Here is a 16,280-nt window from a genome sequence, read left to right on the forward strand (position 1 = left end):
GCACGCACACACACACACAAACATACGCGCGCGCATCCACACACACACACAGACACACACGCACCCCCCCCCACACACACACATTCACATACACTGACACAAACACCACTCACACACATACACATACATTGACACACACAGAGCAGATGCGACGAAACAAATATCTTTTTTATTTAACGAGTAGAAACAACTTGGAACTCAAACAACAAGAGCCGAGCACTCTCTCACACGAGGAAACATTAAAGCTACCTGGCCTCCAAATCAAAACAAAAGCTATCGTAGTTAAAATAGTACAACTAATCCACTGAGGTCCCATAATGCACTCGCTCTGGCGAACATTTGACCGTTATCTTGTTCAAAATCCAAATTTCCGTCGAAGCAGAAAAGAAAAATTAGCAGTTAGCAAAATTGGTTTAGGCAAGTAGATAAACTTCAGCTCAGTTCGAAACATTGGTTCAAGCAAGTAGATAGACTAAGGCTCAGTTAGCGATGATGGTTCAAGATAGATTACAGCTCAGTTAGCGATATTTGTTTAAGATAGACTGTAGCTCAGTTAGCGATATTTGTTCAAGATAGACTGCAGCTCAGTTAGCGATATTTGTTCAAGATAGACTACAGCTTAGTTAGCGATATTTGTTCAAGATAGACTACAACTCAGTTAGCGATATTGGTTCAAGATAAAGACTAAGGCTCAGTTAGCGATATTGGTTAAAGATAGACTACAACTCAGTTAGCGATATTGGTTCAATATATAGACTAAGGCTCAGTTAGCGATATTTGTTCAAGATATAGACTAAGGCTTAGTTAGCGATATTGGTCAGCTTGAAGGTCCAGGCCCACTCGCAGGGCAGCAAGGCGTACTGGACCTCCGACAGCTGGACGCTGACGCCCTGTGAGCCGGTCTTGGTGAAGTTCAAGGGCGCTTGGTAGCCCATCAAGGTCACCTTGGTGGTACTGGTCGGGGCGGGGGCTGCCAAGGTCAACACGTCAGTTGTGGGCCACTTGAGCACGAAGGCGTACACGTCTTTACTGCTTCCGTCAGCCTTCATGGTGTACCTGGACAAATGCAACCCCTGGCGGTGAATGTCTCGCAGTACGTTTAACCGGGAAACACAATTCCAAAGCCAATACTCCGCTATATATGACGATCGAAAATCAAGAATCGAAAACAAAAAAGGTAAGCTAATGAAACGTCTCATTAGAGACTCAACGAAACACCGATCATGAACAAAAACAATTATATACCCGAACTGATAACTTTCATTGACATTGTCTCAAACACTCTCGTATCACGTGGTACTGGCCAAACAGCGTGTTTTTGTGTGTGTTTTGAGTGTTTTTATTGTTGTATTTTTGTTGTTGGCCGGCCGTTCTAGTCTTCCATAGATGATTGGTCCTAGAAGCCATGCAGCTTAACTGAAATTGTCATTGAAACGTGTAAAGAAAAGAGTGATACTGACCACACGTCGGGGTTCTTGGTGTCGTTCTGGTATGTCCAGGGATGACTGCCGTAGATCCCGTCTCCGTTGACCTGCATCCACTGACCAAGGTCCCGCAGGCGTTCCTCGTAGATAGGGGCGATCATTCCGTACTTCGTGGGGCCTACGTTGACCAGCAGGTTTCCGCCACAACTAGAATACAGCCAGAAATGATGAGAGACCAAAGTTTGCACAGAAGTTTTTGACACAACTGCAATACAGATTTAATGAGAGACCAAAATTAATCAAGGTTTCCGCCACAACCGAAATACAGCAAAAAATGATGAGAGACCAAACTTTACCAAGAGGTTTTGGGCACAACTGAAATACAGCCAGAAATTAAAATAGACCAAAGCTGATCAACAGGTTACCGCCACAACTGAAATACAACCTGAAATGATGAGAGACCCACGTTGATCAACAGAAATACAGACAGGAAAGATTATATACCTAAGTTGATCAACAGGTTACCGCCACAACTGAAATACAACCAGAAACGATGAGAGACCCAATTTGATCAATATGTTACCACCACAACAGAAATACAGCCAGGAAAGATTATATACCTAAGTTGATCAACAGGTTACCGCCACAACTGAAATACAACCAGAAATGATGAGAGACCCAATTTGATCAATATGTTACCACCATAACTGAAATACAGCCAGAAATAATGAGAGACCAAAGTTGATCAACAGGTTACCGCCATAACTGAAATACAGCCAGAAATGAGGAGAGACCAAAGTTGATCAACAGGTTACCTCTACAACAGAAATACAGCCAGAAATAATGAGAGACCAAAGTTGATCAACAGGTTACCTCTACAACAGAAATACAGCCAGAAATAATGAGAGACCAAAGTTGATCAACAGGTTACCGCCATAACTGAAATACAGCCAGAAATGAGGAAAGACCAGAGTTGATGAACAGGTTACCTCTACAACAGAAATACAGCCAGAAATAATGAGAGACCAAAGTTGATCAACAGGTTACCTCTACAACAGAAATACAGCCAGAAATAATGAGAGACCAAAGTTGATCAACAGGTTACCGCCACAACTGAAGTACAAAAAGAAATGAGGTGAGAGACCGCAACAGCGGCATTGCATTTCTTGTCTAATAACAGCTGCACTCGCTTTAACAGTTGTTTTTCAAAATCGAGGCATGTTTAGTTCCCCTTGACGAAAACACACGTAATTTTCTTATTCTGCGTTCGCGGGTCTGCAAGTCCAGAGTAGGACGTACGAGAGGGTTTTTACGTACATGGCCGGTGATTTCGCTGTCATTTTGACAGAATTTTGTAATGATGGGTATGTTTGTGTTTCTTAAACCCAACGAATCCTGACATGAACTAGATGATATTAGCCGTGCGTACTCTTGCGTATACACACAGAGGGGAATAAGTCGACCTGACAATTCTTCACCCATATCCAAACAGGCGCAGCCGAATTTTAAACCCCAAAGCTTCCGCACAGAAGACCCATGTTAATAATAATAACAATATGGGAGATTTATAGAGCGCTTGACGTTCTCTAAGCGCTTTACAATGAAAGACATACATATACATACAAAGCGAAGCGAAAAAGCATGTGCAGCAGCATTCAGCACACAAGTGAACAAACATACAGACAAACATACCAAGAAAAGCAGCATACAAATCATCAGGAAGCATACAAGCGGAAATAAAACCGTAACATTTAGACATGGCAAAGCAGCAAACCAAGCTGGTAACATACACAAGGAAAAACATAGTGGGCAATGAAACAGTAACGTCAAGAAGTTAAGCGGAAAAAACCCCACAAAAACAAACAAAAAACATCAACGGCAGCCAAAAACCCAAGAGCAGACAAAAAGCAAAAACACAGCCAAAAGCAGCAGTAACCGACTGTTGCGCCAGTCTTTTTAATGAATAGCACAGCCCTTTGGTATCTAAGGAGGTTGTCAGTCATTATCAGTCCCAGTGCGCTTTCTTGTTAATCGATATGTATAAGCTGCACCTCCGTTCATCCATGGTGTCGCGTGGTATCTCGTCGAGACAGGGTCAATGCATATGCTATGATGATGTCAATTGAGGCTTTCATCCTGTCGAGACGAGATACCACGCAATTCAATGGATGTGAAGTATATATCCCACGACCCAACAAAGCTAGTTTTTGCTTTGAAATGTCTTCGCAACGTACAGATAATTGATAACGACAAAATCACTATCACACGACAGGTTCTGTGTATAATGAACGTGTGTTCAACCATCCACGTATTCATTCAAAAGAATAATTTACCTGACAGTGACGATAAGAGTTTCGAGCAACTCATCCATGGTCAGATAATCTTCCAGATAGGCGTTGCGACGGAACCCCCATGATCCCTTGTCAATTGTCATGGCGTTCTCAAACTTCCGGTTCTGCTTGACGCCTGCAAAATGGCGCTCAGTTTCAAATGTTTTGCTTTTTACACGACTGTTTGGCTCGCGCAGACAGGGAAGTTCACGGGAAATGATATAACATGCAAGTATTTAAAGGATCATCCCATCTCGTGTAAGCGATCGTGTTGACCGCCACATAAATATCTGTTCAGACTGTTACAGGCACAGTGCAGCTCACAGCCTTCGTTTTGCGTTTTTGTTGCAGCTGAGTGCATTTACAGTTCAAAAATCCTCCTATGGTAGTAAAAAAAAAAATAAAAAAAATTACCCAACGACGACATCTGTGAAGCTCGACAGTTTCTTGTTAACGCGAGTGCATAAATTAACCTAGTTATTACGTGGTGTTTGGTCGGAGTTCGATTCAACTGAGTGATTCCGGGCTCCATTTTGTTTTACACAAACTCATGATGATGTCTGACATAGTTTGCTAGTGACGTGTCTTTGTGTGCATGATGTGGTGATCTACCTGATCTAAATTTAGATCCAAAAATAGGTCAAGACAAGCCGGGTCCGAGTACGAAATTAATTCGTAAAAAAATCGCAGTTCTTGACTCTTTGGGTGCAAGTCAATGAAACTTGGTAGTTCTTCCAACGGATAGCTGCCTGAGGTATGACTAAAAGCCCCAGGGGCTCTTCGCACCTGGATTTGACAAGTTCAGTACCTTTAAACGCAATAAGAGCATCCTTAGGATGTCCTGAATTCAGCCCAAAGCTGACTTTGAGAAGAATTCCCGATCAACATTTCGACTTGTTTTGACCTCAGAACGATGTCTTTATCATAACTGTGAAGAACAGAACGGAGATCACTGTCGAAGTCGGCCATTCTACAATCACGTTCGTCTTTCGTCTTGTATCAGAAACATTAGCGAAAAACATATGGGAGATATAACTCTGTTTTCTTGTTTTGATAGATTTCGGCTTTTAGCTCCACTTCTTTCCCTGTACTCCGCGTAGCATTTATCCATCCTGTCAGAGAGACATGAGCGATAGCGTGGACCGATGATTATCAGAATGGGTGACAACAGCAGCCAGACTATCACAACCAGCTCTCTACATCTGACAGGTACCGACGTACCAGAAACGTAAAGCTTCTAAAGATAGTTCAAGCGCAAGACAGGGAGACATCTCCGGCAATGCCGAGTAGCTGCCGTGAAAGGGGGGCTACTGCTTCGGATTGTCGCATATACATAGACACTTAAAGAAGAGACCGGCACGGTTGGCCTAGTGGTAAGGCGTCCGCCCCGTGATCGGAAGGTCGTGGGTTCGAACCCCGGCCGGGTCATACCAAAGACTTTAAAACTGGCAATCTAGTGGCTGCTCCGCCTGGCGTCTGGCATTATGGGGTTAGTGCTAGGACTGGTTGGTCCGGTGTCAGAATAATGTGACTCGACTGGGTGAGACATGAAGCCTGTGCTGCGACTTCTGTCTTGTGTGTGGCGCACGTTATATGTCAAAGCAGCACCGCCCTGATATGGCCTTTCGTGGTCGGCTGGGCGTTAAACAAACAAACAAACAAACTTAAAGAAGAGTAAAACAATGTCGTCGGATGAACTTTGTGCGGCTATTAAGTAAATCAACACATTGAAGCAGACAGTGATAGAAATGTGGGGTAAAGACATTCAGGCCTGCTGTTCAACTCACCGGGGTTGTAACGATCCCTGCAGGTGAGGTAACCGCCATGATGACACTTGACCCCCTTCCCCCAGCGGTCATTGGTCACAACGGTGTCTTTCACGGGACTGTGGAGTTTGAAAAACATGAAAAGTCCATTATTTATTTCTCTTGAGGAACACGCACAGATGGCATGCACGCACGCAAAAACGAACGCACAATCGCACACACACACACGCACGCACGGACGCACGCACACACGCACACACACACACGCACGCACGCACGCAAGTACGCACCCACACACACACACACAAACACGCACACACACACACACACACACGCACACACACACACACACACACACACACACACACACACACACACACATAATTATTGAAGCACGTGCACCTTTCATTGTAGAGCCAGGCGATGAAGTTGGTGGAGTTCCAGTAAACGTCGGGTGCCCCCCAGTCGCCGTCAGACCAGATCACCTCGGGCTTGTACTTGTTCACGATCTCGAACAGCTCCGGCATCGTTTTACGCTATAAAGATTCCAGAAACAAAGGGACGTAAGACATAAGGACTTACAGCCTTAAAGCCTGTCCTTACTTGAGCGAAGACGACTACGCGAAGTATACTTCGCTAAGCGGGCCGCCCGAAGCTTTAGCACTGAGTTGTTGGCGAAAAGACTTTGCGAAGTCGATTTCGGGCTCAAATAAGGACCGCCTTAGATTATTGACCCCGAATTTGACTTTGCGAAGTCCGTTTACCAAACATTTAGAACCAGATCTCTTTGCAGCGAGCTTTGTGAGGTAGACTTCGCGAAGTGGACTTCGTCCAATTAATATCTAGCTTAAGCGCTCTAAATAAAGAAAGTGGAACAATGGGCAGCAGTTAAGCGATCGTTAAATGATCTTATCCAAACACGGCTCTCCGCAGCTCCTTCACTGGAGTGTTTACAAGCCAACCTGGGTGGGAGTGCCAGGTCCATCCTCCTCCAATACTGATTGCCACTGAACTGTGTGTATAGTTTTAAACTTTTAGTGAGCATAGGCCACCCACAGACCCTCTGCTTGAAATTCCATTCACTGAACTTAAAACGCCCAAAAGGACCCAGTTCATGATTCGAAAGAAGAAGAAGAAGGCATGTCGGACTCACAGCCACGAAGTCCTGTGTGTTAAAGTTGTTGGCCTTGTCCTGAAGATACAGGGGGTGGAACCATTCAAACAGGGAGTGGTACAGGCCGAAGATCAGATCGGCCTTTCTCACAGCGGTAGCTAGCTCACCTGCACATCACAAGAAGATTTGTTTTCATCCATATAGGCCCCTATAAATAAGGTTTTAAGGAGAACATACAGATTAAAACTCGGCAGGGGGCATGCTATGACAGATAGATCAATAGCAAGAGGGCCAGGGCAAATAATGCACATAATACATTAATTTTAAAACAAGACAGGAATTGGTAATTAAACAGATAATAAAAAGGAATAAATACATTAACTAATTCAATGCAATAACATACAAAATAATGAAATATAAATAAAAGAATACAAAAAATTAAAAAAATTAAATGTATATAAATCAAACAATCAATCACACATTTTATCAACCACTTAATCGATCAATAAATCAATACAACAAACACAAAAACACAAAAAAAATCTCTGTCAGAAGCAGCAAGTGCCTGAACAATCCTTCTCGTTAAAACGATTTTGCGATTTTACAAGGTATCTTATTTGTTCATATTTCAACAAATCTACAGCTTGAATGATTCCCATGCAGAGGACTTTGCATGTTTAGTTTGGATTTTTTTTTAAATATTATTTCCTTGCGTATAATTCCCTTAAGCCCAGATGCAATCCGGGTAACTTTCTTAACAAGAGGCGAAGCCTTCAAGGCTCACGTAAGAAATCGACAAACAGTAACACAAACTCAATCACTCCGTCACACATACACACACACACACACACACACACACACACACACACACACACACACACACACACACACACACACACACACACACACACACACACACACAGTAAGCATAGGTGAAACTGTGCAAGAAAGCGAGACACTAGATCTAGATCTGTCTGTCTGCGATGTAGCCCTACTTACAGGGACACGACTGCCAACTAGTCTCGGCCCGCTCAAAATAACAATGTCAATGACCGAGACTTTCAGTAATTCCTTCGCGTGACGTCTAACCCTCTTACGCCATAATGTGACGTCTTCAAATGACGAAATGTTAAAGTTTCTACCACAGACATACACACGCACACACGCACACACGCACAGACAGACAAAGTTACGATCGCATAGGCTACACTTCGTGAGCAAAAAACCAGTAAAACTGCTTCATCAAAATGTTTCAGGTTGACTTACCCACAATGTCCCTGTTAGGACCGACGTCCATGGAGTTCCAGTTGAAGGAGTATTTGGACGGCCAGTTGGTGTAGCCCTCGTGGTGCTTGCTCACAAACACGATGTACCTGCACACAATACCCAACACACACAATACCCAGAACACATAATGCCCAACACACACAATACCCAGAACACATAATGCCCAACACACACAATACCCAGAACACATAATGCCCAACACACACAATACCCAGAACACATAATGCCCAACACACACAATACCCAGAACACATAATACCCAGAACACACAATACCTAACACACATAATACCCAACACACACAATGCCCAACACACACAATACCCAACACACACAATACCCAACACACACAATACCCAGAACACACAATACCCAACACACACAACACACAATACCCAGAACACATAATACACAACACACACAATACCCAACACACACAATACCCAACACACACAATACCCAACACGCACAATACCCAACACACACAATACCCAACACACACAATACCCAACACACACAATACCCAACACACACAATATCCAACAGACCCAACTCTTCGAAATACCGTTCGTTTCGTTTATGTGGTTTCGTGGAAGAATCCGCATATCAGATATGAAAGCCTGGCAGTTCTACAGTATAGTAATCTAAAACATATGACCTGCACCCGAAATAAGCTTTGTTTGATATTTGAGTATTGTGCAGGAACGCAACACGTATATTAGGGACTAGAATGAATACCCGCTTCGCCGGGTAGCCGGCTTCGCCGGGAAGAAGTACTTAGAGCCGTACGCCGGCTTCGCCGGGTCCGAACAATGGATCCGCCAAGCTTAGGTCCCTCCCAGATTCGTGGAATGGGAACAGCACGAAAATGATTCAGTGGCCATAATGCCATTCCTGACCATATCGAGTCCCATCCTTGTCGACGAATGTAACCGTGTTAATCACCTTTGGAGGCGAACTCCACTCAAACAGGATTGAGCAATTTATAGCTTATCTGTAAGCCCTTTTGAACTGTTATGGCTTTTCAAAGGAAGGCCAGTACATACACATACACAAAAGCCGCCAGACCACATCACAAACAGAACTGAACAATCCCCAGGTGTTGCTCACATAGAGAGAGACACACACACACACACACACACACACACAAACACGGAGAAGCCGTATCTATAGAGAGATAGATGACAGTGTATTTTTCGCGTGGCTATAAATTGATTCGACCTTTGCACTTTTACAGTGAGGATAATTTACGGGTCCAATTTACGTTCTGGACACTGCGGTGACCTTCTAAAAATAGTAACAGAACGCCGGGAATATCCGAAGACGCCCCACTCATACTATAGTGCACCATACGAAGGAAGGGAGGTAAACGCTGAAAACCTGGAGAAGATGAGAAGATAAGGAAGAGTTACTTATAATGGTGAAATGAACACAAAAACCAAAATCGGTTCAGCGCTGAGAGCACGTGTTGAAATATCTCATCGATGATATTGTGTCCGGGGTGTGGCTGAATACGGTGTCCAAATTTGAAAAAGATCCACCGAGAACTTTGGCTTTGGTGTGTCGGTATGGGGGCCGGGGTAGCTGAGGTGGAACCAAAATAGCTGAGGTGGAACCAAAATCGGTTCAGCGCTGCGCGCTGAGAGCACGTGTTGAAATATCGACCAGGTTGTGTCCTGTCCCGGGTCTACCTGAATATGCCCACCAAATTTGAAGCAGATCCATCGAGAACTTTGGCCGTGCATCGCGAACTCACACACAGACACACACACACACAGACACAAGTCGTATAGATTATTTTCATAATCACACAAATGTTATAAAATATAATGATTTATTAGATTGAACAATCCAAAACGAAGCTAGTTAAGTTGGCTATGTTTTTTGGCTCACGTAAGTGTAGCCTATGCGATGCTAAACTTTGTCTGTCTGTCCGTGCGTGCGTGCGTGCGTATGTGTGTATGTCTGTGGTAGAAACTTTAACATTTGACTAAACACCGAAATACTCATTTCACCTGGTTATTTTTCAAGCACCATCTTCAAAATATTGAAGCAATAATCAACATTGTGTCGGCATGTGTGTAGTTAAAGCGTGTATCCAAAGAAAACGGGTGGTGGGGGAGTTTTGAAGGGGTACAAGCAGTTGACTGGTTTGTGTCGTGTGTGGTATGTGGACCAGGTCAGGTGTCAAGACCAGGTCAGAGGTCGCGCGAAGCATTGTGGTATACATAGATTCACTTCTCCAGTTCTCACCTCTGCATTCGCCGATTCGGGGAAGACGATTTCATGTTGTTCTCCAGAAAAGTAAATAAAGAAGATACCAAAGGGAGATTTCCTACAATTTGATCTGCACAGCGTTTTTCCAATGTCCACGACAGATCTAGTGTCTCCCACTCTGATAACGTGTCACCTACTGTTAATCCGTTTTGTTTTAATTTCTTTTTATTTCAGCCGACACGGATGTCAAACACAGTGCTAGGCAGTCACCTCTAGTGAAATGAGTTGATCTAAAGTGCCTGTAATGTTTGGATGTCTTTGTTCGTGGTTCGATTTATGTGAATTTCAAGACTTGCAGTAGAGTTTACTCTGCCCGAAAAAAACTGTCCACCATTTACTTGAACATGCAGATAATTATAAGGAAACGGAATGAATCTGTTCTCAAAGTCAAAATGATCACGATTTGTTCCTCAGTTTCAAAACATGCACTGTCATGGTTTTGTCTGTACAATTTAGTAAGTCTTACCTTGCAACAACTTCCTTGAACTTGAAAGACAGTTTTTGAATGCTAGATCTGTATCGCGTTTCATTCCAGACTCGATCCTCTCTTTGATTGTACTGTTTGCTGTTTATGCACTATCATGATTCGCTATGTAACGTTTGGTAAGCTTACCTTGCAACAGCTTTCTTGTCTTTGTTGGCATTTTCTTTCAAGGCAGTACAACTTAAGATTAGATTCTTTCGGACAGAAGGTAGAATGCGAGTTTTGAGACAACGACAGTCGTCCAAAGAAAGCTTGCTGTGGGCACAGTGGCATTTGTTTGTAAATAATGGTACATGTGATTCTGTATTTTTCTGCGGTTGATGTGGTTTCTTTTTTCCTCTCTTGTTTTTTTCCTCCTGAGTTGATCGTTATCATTTAAACAAGACCCTCAGAGAGTACCTCCGTTGCTCCTTAAAACGGACTGTGAATAGTGTGTTGGCTGTGTTGACCGTCAGAATTATTTTAAAAGAACCAGGCTGCTGCAGTCAGTTGACATGTTTCGCATATTGTAGGGTTACCATGCTGCATAGGTAAAGTGGCTTGTATAACCTGACTATTCTGTTTCAAAACACGGTTTATATTTGTGTAGGTTGTAGTCATCATAACTAATCGCATTTTGCCATTTGTTTCAGAAAGGAGGTTAACCTACAACAAGATCGACGCTATGTCAGATATGCCTCAGCCACATGAAGACTTCCGAATTTAGATCCACTCGGCATGGTGACAAGTCTTGATGAAAAGTATAGGACTGAGGACAGCAGTGGAAAAAGTGGCCACATGGCAGGTAGCCTACCTATTGTTTAGTGTCTGCAGTGCAAAAGACAGATAAGCTGATGGTAGATTTGCAAATGAACACAGTGCCCTCTATACTGCTGATTTACAACGGGCAAGCAACAATTATGCTGATGCAGTTTAAATGTGTGTCTGTGTGTACGTGCGTGCTTGTGCGGTTTTGTCACGGTATGTTTGTGTGTGTGTGTGTGTGTGTGTGTGTGTGTGCGTGCGTGCGTGCGTGCGTGCGTGCGTGTGTGCGAGTGTGTGTGTGTGTGTGTGTGTGCGTGCGTTCGTGCGTGTGTGCGAGTGTGTGTGTGTGTGTGTGTGTGTGTGTGTGTGTGTGTGTGTGTGTGTGTGAGGATTGCACAAGGTCTCCTTCAAGGACAACTGCACCAACAACAAATACACAGTCATTTTATCTGTTTGCCTTCTTTTGAAAATTATACATGGAGTTGATATGATGCGTTAGTTTTAACTGTGTGTGTGTGTGTGTGTGTGTGTGTGTGTGTGTGTGTGTGTGTGTGTGTGTGTGTGTGTGTGTGTGTGTGTGTGTGTGTGTGTGTGTTACGGAGTGAGTGAGTTTGTGTTACTGTTTGTTGATTTCTTACGGGAGCCTTGAAGGCTTCGCCTCTTGTTTTTGTATATCATGAACGTCTCCATTTGAATTACTTTCATGTTTAGTTGTATTTTGTACTTGTTTTGTGTGTGTAGACTTTGTTTGTTTGGTTTCGTTTGTATCAGGTCTCAATATTGATAGTTGATGTACTTTTTTGACTGAATCATCTTGATTACATAGCAGGCTAAGTTATTTTTTTAAGTTCTCTAGGTGTTTTTTTGGTGTGTTTTGTGTGTGTGTGTGTGCTAAGTTTCAAACAGGGCATGCAAGGTTGCTGTGCTTGTGTTCATTCTCAATTTGTGTGATTGACTTTGTCGTGTATTGCATAACTTGAAAGCCCTTCAGGCCAAAAGCAAAATAAAACATTGAACCTTGAAAAATACTACCAAATTCTATCCACACCTTGTTTTTTTCAACAAAAATTGAACGTGGATATCCTGTGTAAATAATTACCGCATTAACATTTTTGTCTAAGTATTTAAAGAACATGTTTCAAATGTAATACTAATCATGTTGTCGGTCTCTCAGCTGACACTGATTACCATTTGGCATGCCTGTACCCATACAATTTGACCTTGGTCGGCATCCTATCTTAGGTAATACAAGCGTGGACTCTTCGGGTGTTTTTAGTTTCTTGTTTTATCTTGCTCGAGAACTGTCAACCAGCACATCCCGGGTGATAACTACGCTTCTTGACCTGCTTTCCAATAGAATAATCAACATTTTGCTAAGCTTTGTTCAAGGTCATTTGTCTGTATTTGAGACTTTCACAGAGATGGTGGCTGAGAGTTTTTAAAATCAGAAAAAAAATGGCTTGGAATTCAAACGATCCTTTAGCTTTTTCCAAAATGTTCCCTAATTCTTGCTTTTTACATTTAGTCAAGTTTGACTAAATGTTTTAACATAGAGGGGGGAATCGAGACGAGGGTCGTGGTGTATGTGCGTGCGTGCGTGCGTGTGTGTGTGTGTGTGTGTCTGTGTGTGTGTGCAGAGCGATTCAGATTAAACTACTGGACCGATCTTTATGAAATTTGACATGAGAGTTCCTGGGTATGAAATCCCCAGACGTTTTTTTTCATTTTTTTTTATAAATGTCTTTTATGACGTCATATCCGGCTTTTCGTGAAAGTTGAGGCGGCACTGTCACGCCCTCATTTTTCAACCAAATTGGTTGAAATTTTGGTCAAGTAATCTTCGACGAAGCCCGGAGTTCGGTATTGCATTTCAGCTTGGTGGCTTAAAAATTAATTAATGACTTTGGTCATTAAAAATCTGAAAATTGTAAAAAAAAATAAAAATTTATAAAACGATCCAAATTTACGTTTATCTTATTTTCCATCATTTGCTGATTCCAAAAACATATAAATATGTTATATTTGGATTAAAATTAAATATATAAAAATTATTATCAAAATTAAATTGTTGAAATCAATTTAAAAACACTTTCATCTTATTCCTTGTCGGTTCCTGATTCCAAAAACATATAGATATGATATGTTTGGATTAAAAACACGCTCAGAAAGTTAAAACAAAGAGAGGTACAGAAAAGCGTGCTATCCTTCTTAGCGCAACTACTACCCCGCTCTTCTTGTCAATTTCACTGCCTTTGCCATGCGCGGTGGACTGACGATGCTACGAGTATACGGTCTTGCTGAAAAATGGCAGCTACTTGACTAAATGTTGTATTTTCGCCTTACGCGACTTGTTTTTAATTCAGAAAGTCTGTCAGACAGTTGTCTCTCACATCATGAATTCTTGAATTTGTGTATGCGAATTGTCATCTTTGCTCATGGGCACATATGTGACCCTCCACCATGGAATGAGTCACATGTCACCTTTGCATGGTTTTCATATGTTTACATTTTCCTAAAGAGTTTGTTATGCTCTATCCAGTGGTGAAAACTGTTTCAGAAAAGAGCAAAAGCTGTTTGAGTTATACGCCTGTGACTAAGGTGACCCTCACACTGTTACCAGACACTCCCCGGACTTACATTTAAGCCTAGCGCAGAACCGCGCGAGGTAACATGCGACTCATTTCGTGGTGGAGGGTCACAAAGAAGCAAAATGGTGCCATCTGGTGCCATTTGAACTTAGAAATGGTCATAGAATCAGCATAGACAAATCTTTTTTTTTTCTTCTTTTTTTTTTGTGGGGGGGGGGGGGGGGGGGGGAGGACGGGTGGGTCAGTTCAGGTACAGTGAGGGAAGGTATAACTATTTATAGCACTCTAAACTGAAGTGTTCCACTTTGGAACACATTGTCTGGTACCAGTGTTGAACACTGTGTGAAATAGTACAGAATTCTACCAGCAAAAGATCGAGGCACACGTGGTAAACACTAAATAGTGTTTAAACTTACCAAAAGGGTGTTACAAATGGAACAGTTCAATTTACATTGTACTTATATTTCCTGTCAGGTCATGATCTTTACCGAGGGAATGCTATCTAACTGGTCTATTACAACATTTTTTTTTCACCACCCGCCCCCTTACACAACTAATCTTTCTTGTTTGTGTTTGTTATTTTGTTTGTGTTTTTTACATCTACGAAATACAAGCCAAAAGCGATCGCCTGTTAGCTACACCCATGTGTGTGCTGGACATAGTTTATGTATTATTTATAAACTTGCGGCAGTAAGGGTATTTCAGGGGTATTCATGTCCCTTATATTATCATAATTGTGTCATGCATAAAACCAAAAGCACTCTGCGGGTATTCATGCATTATGATTTGTTCCCGGTTAAAACTGCGTGGTTTTTCATGTTTTTTTAATTGTCTTTTTTTAATACATTGCAGCAAACATTCGATGGCATAGGTAGCAACTGTAGATTTACAGCTTTAAAATTAAATCTGCGCAGGTGCCGTGGGTGTTAAGAGATAAAAAAACAATTAAAAAAAACATCGACATACACATTATTCTATCTATCTCTCTCTCTCTCTCTCTCTCTCTCTCTCTTCTCTCTCTCTCTCTCTCTCTCTCTCTCTCTCTCTCTCTCTCTCTTCTCTCTCTCTCTCTCTCTCTCTCTCTCTCTCTCTCTCTCTCTCTCTCTCTCTCTCTCTCTCTCTCTGTTGATCACTCCCCCTCCCTCCATCCATCTCTCTCTTTCTCTCTGCCACCCCCACCCCCTCCCCCAAACCCCTACCTTCTTCTTTCTTCCAAACAAAGAAAAAGAAAAAAAAACACCTAACAAACAAACATAAAACGACAATTAACTCACTTCGCCCCAGACGCCGCAAAAATCTTTGCCCACTGGTCAGCATCGAAGAACTCCGCAGTGAACTCTTTGCCAAAGTCGGCGTAGGTGAAGTCAGGCCGGTAGTTGTCTTTCATGAATTGGACCACCTTGGGGTCAGGCTTTTCTCCCTGCCATCGCTCCCAGAACCACTCGGAGGAGATACTGGGCACGGAGAACACGCCCCAGTGGACGAAGATCCCCAGCTTGGACTGGTCATACCAGGCAGGCAGGGGTCTGGAGTCGATGGAAGCCCAGTTGGGTTGGTATGTGACGCCTTGACTCAGGGTTGTGAGTGCTGCCAAACACAGTGCTGCTAAACGAAGCGCGCCCATAGTTTCCGTTCTTCTTGACCGTTTTGCGGTTAACTTGTCTCCACTGATGATGGTTTTATTAGTTTGCTGCAGCAAGGTTTGGTAGGCAAACGAACTTTTTTTGTATTCCTAGTTTGCTGCAAGGTTTTGGAGACAAACGAACCGTGGTTTTTTTTCGTCTTTATGTGCGTTTTTGTTTCTCTTCCTTTTTCTCCCTTAAAAAAAGGGTGTTATTTATTAGTTTTCCTCCTTGGGAATCCTGTTTTGCCTTTCTTCTTTCCTCAGGCAGTTTGCGTGTGATATCTTCTGGCGGTTTTGTCGAGTGTAGAAACTGCTCCTCTCAGTGTGTGAGACTGAAGAGAACAGGTAAGGTGTGAGTTATGCATTTATACAAAAGCGACATACCCACATGTCATGAGATTAGATTGTCACATGATATGTTGTGTACATTCATGTCAGGTAAGCGGTTTTACAAAGTTGCCTGATTTGTCACCGTTTAAAGGCACAGTACGCCTCCCGTAAACCATCACAGATACTGTCAGGCTTTTACACACAGTACAAACACCCTTCCATTTGAACACTCACCGAACGGGAACATCCTAGCTGCCCTACGTAAAGAGCGAGCAATTTTCAAAGAATTAATTTTCGGATTGAGACCATCTCA

General features: G+C 42.7%; 1 protein-coding gene across 1 annotated transcript; it reads right to left on the reverse strand.

Moving 5' to 3' along the window:
- Nucleotides 1-147: 147 nt before the first annotated feature.
- On the reverse strand, nt 148-15,989 carry LOC138965237 (alpha-L-fucosidase-like). The gene is made up of 8 exons (XM_070337363.1): nt 15,288-15,989; nt 7,901-8,007; nt 6,674-6,801; nt 5,923-6,056; nt 5,542-5,639; nt 3,758-3,890; nt 1,461-1,631; nt 148-1,056 (listed from the first exon to the last, which is right to left on the reverse strand). Exons 1-8 carry the CDS (start codon nt 15,635-15,637, stop codon nt 801-803), a joined length of 1,377 nt encoding a protein of 458 aa, XP_070193464.1. The 5' UTR covers nt 15,638-15,989; the 3' UTR covers nt 148-800.
- Nucleotides 15,990-16,280: the final 291 nt, after the last annotated feature.

The sequence above is a fragment of the Littorina saxatilis genome, linkage group LG4 (assembly GCF_037325665.1).
Source record: "Littorina saxatilis isolate snail1 linkage group LG4, US_GU_Lsax_2.0, whole genome shotgun sequence".
Taxonomy (NCBI): domain Eukaryota; kingdom Metazoa; phylum Mollusca; class Gastropoda; order Littorinimorpha; family Littorinidae; genus Littorina; species Littorina saxatilis.